Source organism: Sparus aurata, chromosome 11, assembly GCF_900880675.1.
Source record: "Sparus aurata chromosome 11, fSpaAur1.1, whole genome shotgun sequence".
NCBI classification, from domain to species: domain Eukaryota; kingdom Metazoa; phylum Chordata; class Actinopteri; order Spariformes; family Sparidae; genus Sparus; species Sparus aurata.
Genome location: NC_044197.1, coordinates 13,408,018 through 13,419,253, shown reverse-complemented (window position 1 = coordinate 13,419,253; position 11,236 = coordinate 13,408,018). Strand labels below are relative to the sequence as shown.

At 40.5% G+C, this 11,236-nt stretch overlaps 1 protein-coding gene across 1 annotated transcript; it reads right to left on the bottom strand.

The window, feature by feature from the left end:
- Positions 1–4,092: 4,092 nt before the first annotated feature.
- Positions 4,093–10,638, bottom strand: lpxn (leupaxin). Its single transcript, XM_030432326.1, has 9 exons — positions 10,589–10,638; positions 9,440–9,525; positions 9,216–9,283; positions 8,442–8,538; positions 7,825–8,088; positions 7,545–7,718; positions 7,037–7,118; positions 6,785–6,933; positions 4,093–4,603 (listed from the first exon to the last, which is right to left on the bottom strand). The coding sequence occupies exons 1-9, from the start codon at positions 10,599–10,601 to the stop codon at positions 4,337–4,339; spliced, it is 1,200 nt and encodes a 399-aa protein (XP_030288186.1). The 5' UTR covers positions 10,602–10,638; the 3' UTR covers positions 4,093–4,336.
- Between the last annotated feature and the right edge of the window lie 598 nt (positions 10,639–11,236).

Sequence of the window (11,236 nt, the reverse complement as noted above, 5' to 3'; positions counted from 1 at the left end):
AGATGCTATCAAAGAATCGAGAGCGAGTGGAAAAACCACCGAAGCTAATGCGCTGAATGTATTTATACCACTTCCGCAGCAGGGCCGGGTTTATGCAAATCATGATTTCTGACCCGCCCATTAAATCCTGAACAGAAATTTTGAAACACAGTTTGTGAGCCTAGCTCCAAAATTAAATTCTAAATGGTTGAATGGCTTTTTACATGTTTTAAGGAAATACATTCATGACCTTTTTATTTGTGTTTAGAAGAAAATGGCTGAATTTGCTTCACACAGACTTTAAAACATTTTTCAAACCCACATTTATTTCTTTTTAAAGTTCATTTTGACAGCATATGACCCGCATTCACGGGCAGTATATTCCGAGTGATGCAGTGACCTGTTAAGTTCACGCGAACATACGTGGACATTCCTGGTAACGATGTTTGAGTAATCTGATCCGCCCGTGTTTTACTGCACCTACTGGAGCTGTGACTTTACATTGTCAGGACTGATTTGCAACTGGAGTTGTCTCCAGATGGTGTTTCCATGGACGTGTGTCAATAAGCAAATGAACTGATTAATGAGTGAGTGTGTACCTTAGACCTATCTGACAGTTATGGGTTCAAAGCTGATGTGAACCGCTGGGTTTACAGGACAGGCCAGCACCAGCCGGGTGTGGCCGGCGGCGAGGCTGAATAGCTCCACCGTCCCCATCAGGGGTGGCCGAGCGGACAGAGCCATTTTACAGGAGAGGAGGTAAGTGTTGGGTTTCAGTGTCACACAGGGGTAACTCCTGCAACTACACTCCTCAACCCCTGCCCTCCTCACCCTGCCTCCCTCACCAACGGTATCCATTATGTCCCAATATACTCCTCACTCCCTTTCCCTCCCCCGTTGAGCTGTTGCTGCCATCATGGCCCAGTGCGCTCCCCAGACCGTTCGTACTCTGTTTCACTGCTGTAAATGTCACCTGAGTTACACTCTCTCTGCTTTCCACAGACGGCCCTTTATTCGCCACCCTTTTAAAAAAGACCCCCGCTCACATTTCATGTTTTCTCATTTTTACTATGTGCCAGTGAGCACTTTTCCTCCCCGTTCGCTCGGCCATAACGCTCATATTTTTTCGGTGAATGCCAGAATTTCTTTCACTGCATCGTTTTTCAACTTTTTCTGCTCGAGATTCTGCACAGCTTTGTTGTTGTCTGTATTTACCATACGTAAATACTCTCGACAGCTGGAGCGAGTGTTCCCATGTGCGTCTGGGGTTTTTCGCTAATCTAAATTTAAGCTAACCGCTAGTTTACGGCACTTTGATGTAGGAAAGCGAACATTAAAACAAGTCTCGGCACTTGGCACAAGACGGTTTTGGCAAGTTCACTCAAAACACCATGAATCTGTGACAGTGGATAGTGCAGAAAGAAACATTTTAAAGACTAGAGTAAACATAACTGCCTCTCAAATCATGTGACGATATGGAATTGCACAATTTTGTCCCGGTAAGCCTCAGATCAGATCCTAGCTGATGATTGTCTATGGTTCATGTTGGTTCCTTTTGTTTCAACAAAATGCAAATCTCTCTGGTGTAAACATATTTAACATCAAGCTTTACAGTATGTCTTTGAGTTCAGTGGGAATCTGGGCACAAGGCCGCAAGATCATTAAACACTTACGATCTTGGACTTTGACCGAACACGATACATTCACACTTCTTCCATGATGCAAGGTCTGTATTCTGCAGAGGCCCGGTCTGACAGTGATGACAGCATGATTAATGCTCACCTCCGTTCACACTCCCACACTAACTTCTCACACAGCAAGTCTAAGTGGCTCGAAGAAAAGCTGGAGAAAGCTGCCCACAGGGCTAACAGAAAGTAGCCAGAGTTCAAGTGAAGATAGACGCAAGTTAGATAAGATACAGTTTGACATCAGCGAGAAGTCAAGGTCAGCGTTTTGGTTCCCTTCGCTATATCCAAGTTATTTCTGAGATGTCCAGTCCTTTATTAAACAGCTTTCCACTTTATACCAATGAATATAGTTTTTATTCACTTTTCTGATGCACTGTCCATCAATTAGCCTCATTTGCTTCAGCTAGACTTTCCCTATAGCTTCAAATAATTTCCTACCTTCCACTGGTTTTGAGTTAGGTGCTATATAAATATAATTTGCAGAGATTTGAATCTTCTAGAAATTGTTTATTAATCAATTGACAGTCACATTGTCCTTTATGATGTGTTCAGGGACATGCAGACGTCAGAAGAATTTGTTTGATTATGCCGAATAAAGATATGATAATATCTCTGTGAATGACAATCTGTCCAGAGCTGTCTGTATTTAAGTGGAAATTCAAATTTTTTGATTTTCATATTTGCATTGTATACACATGGTGCAAAACAATTAAGTGAATGCAATTTTACGGATAGACGGAAGAATCTGAGTAAAGAGCAAAGAAAAGGTAAAGTACAGTAAAGAATCTGAATCAGTTTAAAATCACATAAGATAAGCAAAAAGGGGCACACAGGTCATGAAGATGTCGAAGTGTATTGTGTTGCTTCATGCACAGTGTGTGAAACTAGGGGGGCTCTCAATCAAAACAAGAGTGCAAGTGTTGTGTGAGAGTCATATCGAATTCTGCTCTCATTGAGCTCGGAGATTACCTCTGAACTTTTGGGTCAAGTGAGAGGTTGACCTGAATTCAAACATGCTGACACACACACTCTGTGCCGCTGCTCACTATTCCAAGAAGGCTAATAGTAAATTATTAACTAATAGTAACTAATAGTCAAAGTAAAGTAATGGCTGGCCTTTATGGGACCAAACAAATAAGTAAATAAGCATGATCCTCCAGTCAGACTTACATGAATAATGCCTTGCTGGTGGGGAACACACCATAACACAACCACCATTGCTGATGAAAATCTATCTGATGTCACTGTCTGATGGCAGTGATGTTCACAGACAAGGTAACTTTTATTCAGGTTGTATTTTTTTCTCTTTAGGCGATTTTCCTTATCCTGGAAGTAGCAAGGGGCGACCAAATGATAGCACGGTTGCCTCGAGTAAACTTTCTAGATTTCTCTCGGTGCGAATATTGTTGTAAACATTTGGGATGATTTAAGTACACAGCCCATCAAAGTATGTAATTATAATGCAGACGACTTACATATTATATCCATAAAGAATTACTAGAGTACATGGCAGGATAATGTTCACCCCGAGAAACGAAAAATACCTCATTGAATGCAAGAGCTTATTGCTTATAGTGAAGAGTGAAAATTGCAGTTTGTATTGGTAAAAAAAAAAAAAAAAAAACAGCAAAAAAGCATTTAAATAGGTGAAACATTTCTTCTTTGCTTCTTAACTGCGCTGTAAATATTTCACCCTGACATGCCATCCACGCCATTAGTTATCTGTGAGAGTGAAAAAAAAATGGCAGGCAACAAAAAAAACTGGGTCTAGACATGCAAGGTACATCACCAAATATAAGTCTTCTCTTAAACACTTTGTGGTCGATTCATCTCTCCACAGTCAAAGTGAGCTGCTGAAGAGATGCAGTGATGTGACTGAGCTCCTTCTGAAACCACCTTTGTTCACCTCAACACCTTCATTAATCTTCCATAGGCATCTATAATGGAGCCTGTGTGGAGCATGAAGAGGGTGTTTGAATCCAATGCATGCCAGGGGCCAAATGGTAAGTCAGAGTAAGGGGAAACTCCGGTTGGCACGGTGAGTCCGTGCCAGTCACTGCCAATACAAGCTATCAGGGCACATAGAAAAAGCCCCTCGACGAACTGCTCCATACTGCCAGAGAACATCTCCGGACTGCCAAGTCTTACGGCAAACTGAGGATAGTTTAATGGAAACCACTGATTAAAACTGCACCTCTGTGTTTTCCTTTCTCCATTTATGAATTTAATGTGATCATGATATATGAAATCCCGTTTGATTTAGCACAAGTGTCAGCGACACACCTTGTAGAACCATCCAAAATGCGTAAAAAGTTTCCTCGATGTTTTTATCATTGGAAATAAGTGTTTTCTTTGTGTTTTACAACCGTGTCATTAATTATATTACATATTTTTTACACAGCCTATTAATAATTTCTGTCACATATCATGTTACACATTCTTCATTTAATTGAATTCAGAAATCACTTGTTATGTCAGGAACCTCAGTTGAACATGAAGTACTGAAAAGAAAACGTTTATTGCTCATCTGAAAAATTGCAAACACTTTCAGAATTTCAGGTAAGAACAGTATAGTTGCCTCATTTTCACTTAAAGAATTCCAACAACGACAGGGGTGCGACATTTGACTGGTTTCTTTTGCATTGTTTCTACGTCCTGCAACAAATATCTCACACAAACAGTTTGTCAAAGCAAGGCCCGCAGTATGGCTTCCCTCTCTGCTCCTTGAAGATGCCTTGGCTGAGCTGCCGCAGACAGAAGGCGCACACAAAGTGCTCGGGGTGAAACTTGCGATCGAGAGCAGAGATGCAGCGGCCCGTGATGGGCTCGCCGCAGCTGCCACACAGAGTGCCCTGCCGGGAGTGGAAGTGCAGTGAGCAGAGGGGTCGACCGTCCATCTCCATGAAACAGCCGTCAGTGAAAGGCTTCATACAGTCCTGGGTAGATTATAGAAACATAGGTGGTGTGGTAAAGGTGGAAGAGAGGAGGGAGGATAAAGAGAGAGGAAGGTCAGAGATGGATAATAGTGTAGAATCTGGATTAGAGTTGCTGCTGAGACTTATCAAACCATACCATGACTTAAGGACTGCATGAAGTTAGAATATCAAATTCTGGAAATATGTCCCGGATTTATCCCTCCACGGTGAGTTCAAGGACATGCTACATTAGATATTTGAAAGGTTGGCTGAGGCTAAATTCACAGCAATCCATCAGATAACCGTTACGACACTTGAGTCGAGAGCAGAGTGGTGGACTGACTGTCAGAACGAAATGTCATTGCTAGAGACCTGCCGCTAACATGGCTAAAAACTGTTAGCATTTGCATCAGGTGGTTCATATCTGTTATAGTCTTGGAGCATACAACTCGTCGGGTATTTAGAACCTTATTTAAATCTGTACAGGAGGGGCACTGCGTATGGTCCTGTGGTTGATTACAGACATTTTTCTTGGCAGGCATTTTGACTTGTCACTGCAGTAAAAGCACAGGTGTAACTTTTAACATTAGAAATGTCTCTGTTCCATTTATATGTGCCAGTGTGACGGTGCGTCAGCGAGCACAGCACCAGAGCTTTGGCACAGGAGCACCTGAGCGGAAAAATCAGTTAGTGACATTTGTAACACCTGTGTTTAACACGTCAAAAAGTCACTGGCAGAGAGCCCTTTTCGCTCAGTGATGGTGACCAATTCACAGGTGACATTTTAAGTAAATGTACTTTAAGTTTTAAGGAACCTAAAACTGTCACCTGTGAATTTTGCCTCTTCAGATGTATATTATCGAATATTTTCACGTGTGATTGGCTTGTTCTCTTGTGAACGAAAATGTTAACATCTTGAGAAGAAAATAATCTCACCCGTTTTCACATGTGACAGGCTTTTTTCACACATCAATGAAAGTTTACGCTAAAGAATTCACATGTTCAGATGGGAACCACACACATTCACATGTGATTGGCTGCATCACATCACATGAAATCTGCTTAGTCACATGTCACTTCCAAATTTCTGCACATTTTCACATGTAAAGTCAAATTTACAGGAAATACAGTGCTGCAGCATTGGACAGTTTGAGAAAAGCATGTTTTAGTAGAAACCCAAGTAAAATTATGAGCCTGAGAATGAGCGTAATATGTCTCTTTTAGCTGAACATGTTCATGGTTTTTCTCCACATGTGGATACGAATTTCTCCATGTGGAAACTAAAACTACAGATACATTCATGACTTTTTGAACATATCAATACAGTCACATCAAAATGATTTAGATTGCAAAGTCTCTCTGATAATGATGTTTTGATGACAATACCCCGACGGTGTACAGAAAAGCTCAGCAGTGATCGTGCTTCCATCTCAACTTTTGGGGGTTTGGTAGATTTATAATAATAATTTTAAAATCTCTCTACTGTTGACGAGACCAAACTGCAGCACAGCACAGAGAGAGTGGCCAGGCAGATCAGAGGTGCTACATTTTATGAACCCCCTTATTTTTTTTTTAGCAAGAGGTTGATTAAAAAAGGCTCGGCCACTTTTGAGTGTCCACTTCATCCTCTCATTGGAGTGTTTGAACCGCGGCCCTCTGGAGTTAGATTTTAGATTTAGGTTATTGAAGGCCAGGTTGAAATCTGACCTGGCTGGTCACAACTGCTCGATATCAAACAATGTGGTTTCTGGATCTTAACTGTATTAGGAGGAATCTTTTCCTTGTATTTCATGTTCAGGTTTAAGAGGACTGTACTTTCAGTCAAGAGTCATTTTCTTCAGCGACTGTAAAATATGACAAGTTGAAGCTGCTTCCTTGTGTCGGAACATCCCTACTGAGAGCATTTCATGTTTAACAACTGCTCGTAGCAGACGAGGGGCTGCACACTGAAACGTTTTTGACCAGATGCTGCATACAGAAGTATGTTTGATGAGAATGTAAAAGATACCCACACAGAGGAATATGGTTCCCTTGATTTATTTGCATCATTTCAAGCGCAACGTATTCATCAGGCATACGGTTTTCATCAGCCTTGTGGTCAAAATGTTGCAAATAAAGCAAATGTGTGGGTATCTTTCTCATTTATTCTCGGGCTTGTGTGCGAGCCAGAGCCGCGTGTGTGGTCTGAGGTAAGAGGCTTACCGAGCAGACGAAGCACTCTGGATGCCAGGTGCCATTGGCTGCAGTCAGGTAGTTCTCCTTCACTGACTCCCCACAGCCTGAGCACTTTGGAGCAAAGAGGTGGTAGAAGTCCTTGCAACAATAAGGCTTCCCTTCCTTTTCTAGGAAACCTGGGACAGGAATAACACATATAAATTTAATTCCGAATGATAATGGATGCTATAATTTCTGGCCGTTTGCTGAAGTTGTGGTTTCAAGAGAGGGGCCGCCCACCTTCAGGTCCAAAACGGCCCCCGCAGTGTGTACAGAAGAAGTGCTCGGGGTGCCAGGTCTGGTCCAGAGCTGTCAGGATGTTCTGGTAAACCAGCCAGACATAGATATATTACATCATGCTTTTACTTCCCTAAAGGATTAGTAAGGTCTGTCTCATCTCACATGTTTAAATGTCAGGAGGCACAGAAATGAGCTCGGTGAAACCACAAAAAAGTGAATCAGAGGAGAAGTTGCATTAGATTTCTGATAAATGACTTTGGTCTGCAGCGTAAGCCCAAACTGAAGAATCCCAATATGGTTCTGTGCTTTATTTATTAAGATGTCATGTGGGATACGTCAAGAAAAATTACCAACATCCTTTTGCATGTCATCATCCAATCCTCAAAAGATTATTGTGTGAATAAATGAATGCAATATATGACAGAACAAATTAGAATATGAATCAGGAAACAAAGGCAGTGTCGCATCATTAACATACAAAAATGAAACAATAAAGACAATTTCTTACATGCAGAATGGGCCCCTTGCAGTAGGCACATCGAGGAGAGAAGAGTTGATGATAGTCCTTGTCACAGTACGGCTGTCCGTCTCTCTCAAAGAAGCCTGTGGTGCTCAGCTCCATTTTACATACCGTACACACAAAGTGTTCAGGATGCCACACATGACCCAGCGCTGTGATCATCTAAAGAATCGGGAAAGACAAATAAATCGAAGCAAAACAAGAAATGGGTTTTGGAAACTTTGTGGGAACTTTTTTTTTGTCCCATGTTTCAATTGACTTGCTGTACCTTTCCCACAATGGATTTGTTGCAGGCGGCACAGTGGCCCTTGGCCACGGTGCGTACGCCAATCTTCTCCAGGTCAGAGCTCAGCCCGCCCAGCAGATCATCGATTGTGTCTGTTTTCTTTCTCGTAGTCGAGGCCTTTGCATCTGAACCTGCCGTGCTGCTGCTGCTGCTGCTCTCCTTGTTCCTCTGCTGCCCACCTTCTGTTTTCTTTTTGATCGAAGTTTTCTGTGTCAGTGGCGGTGGAGTCACTGAAGACCCTTGATCCTAAATGATGACACAAGTAAGTACAAATATCTATTATATGTAGCTTTACATGTTATTATTTTCTAAAGGTCACTGCTCTTATGGAGATTTGAATTCTATTGCATGAAGCTATAGAGGATGTCGACATTAGTGCAATGCTGCCCTCTGCTGTCAATCCTGGTTTATTTCACTGACTTTTCAAAAGTTCCTTTATTGCACATCCACTGTTCTCTCATTCCATATTCATCACAAGTTCATACGGATTAAAAAGTTTAAAAAATTAATGAGTGTTTGCTGTGAATTATTCTTTAACATGCTGATATAGATTAACAATGACAGTTTTCAATCATTTCCAAGACATCCACTATACTGACCCCCTGTGCCATCCCCATCAGATCCTGTAAGATGGAGTCCAGCTCATCAGTCGGTGAGCTGGAGCGCGCTTCAGCTGCCACAGGAGCCGGCAGATCGCTAACAGCAGGAGAGGAGAAAATTAGACGGCATAATAGTTCATATTTATATTTTCATGGACAATAACTTCCCAGTGATTACTGTACAAATTTGTAATGAGGGAAAGCTGTGTCCTGGGTGATGTTTAACATGATTTAGAAAACCCTGTGAAATTCCAGACCTTAAAGGAAAAAACAATTAAAATTGTTTTACTTTGTTTATATGTAGTGGACCCTGCCACCTTTTTATCTTCAAACAGTGTACTGGGGTCCTTACTTTCCTCTGAAAACAGCTTGTTTGTTCAGTTATGAAAAAAAGACATATGTCTCAGTTTGTATTATTACATCATTCATACTGTAAATATTACAATTCTGAGTTCTGAGTGCCCCTTTAATAACACAAATGCATAATACAAATCTACATATACAAAGACTGACATAGGGGATTACGTAATTTGATGTAATTTCCAATATCTTGAATTATTTTTTTTTTACCTGTATTGAAATCAAGTTAAGTATATCAAGTTATTACGAATAAGTAAAGTCATTGAGATTGTAGTGTACGATAAGATGCTTTAAAAGTGGAGGAACCTATAACTGCAGCACATGCAATGAATTTAAAATGATTTCCTGTTTCCTCTCCTGTAGTTTACAGAATGATAATGCAAATCAGGACTCAACAGGAGCCTCGAGCTTCACCTGTAAACATTTGAGCAGACTGAGCCTTTTTCTTTCTTGCTGAGTCCGCTATAGTCTGCACCCAGCACCTGTGGACACACAACCAATATATAGTGGAGTGTCTGTAATTTATTCTGTCATTGACTGATAAATGCAGATTATGCAGATTGAGCATTATCTGAATTGTTTTCACAGCTTAAATAGGCGACAGTCAACAAATGAATAGCTCATTTTTGTGTCTTCACCTCTCCGTCAGCTGGACCTTTGCTCCTGTTCTCATGGACACTCTCTGAACCTGTTGGGTTCAGGGCCAGCTCCTCCAGCAGCAAGTCTGTGTGAGGATACAGGCCATGAACCTTCTTACCACGTACATAAAATCACAAACACATATGCGAGCATGCATTCACACCGTGCTAATGCGCAATGTTAAGCCAGTGTTGAACTTGCAAAACACTTCCTGTGAAGTGTGATGGAGCACCTCCATGTGCAGATAAAGGTGCTGGCAGATTAGTTTGAGGTTGCCACATGCGAGTCAGCTTCCTCAGGAAGTGATGGAGGACATGTTGCAGAAGTGAGACTTTTGATTATGTAGCAAGACTTTGGTGACAAAAATGACACATAATTCAACTCTCCTCTAAAACAATGTGTCATGTAACATTTGAGAAAAAGGGAAGATATTTCTTTGAAAGTCATGTGGGGACATTGACAGCATGGCTGTTGAAAAGAAAAGACTGACTGTTCAGCTTTTAGGACTCTTATCTTTGACAAATGATCAGTTTATTTCTTCTAATGCGTACACATCTCAAACGATCTGCACATCCTCTCATTTGTTTAAGAGGCATAGAGAAATGAAATTGAATTCTTGTATTTTTTGCGAAACAAACTGATTGCATATTGTCATCAGTGAAGCTTGATCTTTTCTTTGAATATTTTACTCTTACATCACTTCACTATGATAATCTGTTGAGATGAAGGATCTCTTCTTGAGAGAGTCATGGCTAAATGGCAGCATAATTTAAAAAAAATAAATAAACATCATGATTACTTACAGACACAGAGCAAAACAAAACTAAGAAACAGCAGCAATTAAGTGTTATTTAAGTAATCACACGTTGAACTACATTTCTAAATACAGTAGGCGATATTTGTCTACTGAATTTGACAGTATATCTACTGTACATGGCGTCACAGAATACAAAGCCTACTGTAAAACGCCATCATCTTATTCTAAGATCAGTACTTCTTTTCACTTCTGTTGTCTACATCAGTTTTAAATCGTTCCACCTGCCACTGAATGTTTTAGAATTACAGTAATATTTCAGTATCAAACAATCAATCCACTGATCGGTTTGAAGGTCATCAGCAGTTAAAAGTATGACAGGCAGTTGTCTTACCGAGCTCTTCCATGGCGTCTCCTGCTCTCACTACGTATGTGTCTGACAGTGTGAGTGTGTGCGTGTGTTTTTTTTCTTTTCTTATGCAGCTGGTTAGTTACTAAGGTAACCAGCCCAATTTCTCATCTGGTCGAAACCGTCACTTCCTCTGACAAAGTTTTGTTTTCGTTTGTTACTGAATCAAGATCCTGTACATAGTTAGCATGAGGTGTTTCTGTTTCCTAGTAAGGAGGAAACCAAGAAAGGTTTGTTCGTACGTGACATACCGGCTGAGATAACAACTCACATTTATGTTCAGTTGTTCAGTGTTTTAAAGTCTGTTGAAATCATATTATGAATTAGAGATGAGCAACAAACAAAATAACATACATAGTGCTGGGATTTCACATTTAGCCTTATTGTAGCTTCAACTGTAAAATGAGTGTGTATACAGTAACTCAATGTTACAAGAATGATAAGAGGATGCTGGTAATGCAGTTATGTTGCAATACTATGAGTTGTTCACTGTATTTATCTTAGGAAATATTACATATCATGTTTCTTAATGCAATGTTTACAGTATTATACTATAAATATTATCAATAGTATTAGCCGTTATGACCTTTAAAGTAATGAAAACAGAAAGGTTTTATTGATTGAACAAACAGC

Coding starts and splice junctions, on each gene's coding strand:
- lpxn (XM_030432326.1), bottom strand. Junction 7,719..7,824: donor ACAAATCCATTGTGGGAAAG/GTACAGCAAGTC, acceptor CCGATTCTTTAG/ATGATCACAGCGCTGGGTCA. Junction 7,119..7,544: donor GCAAGGGGCCCATTCTGCAT/GTAAGAAATTGT, acceptor CTGGTTTACCAG/AACATCCTGACAGCTCTGGA.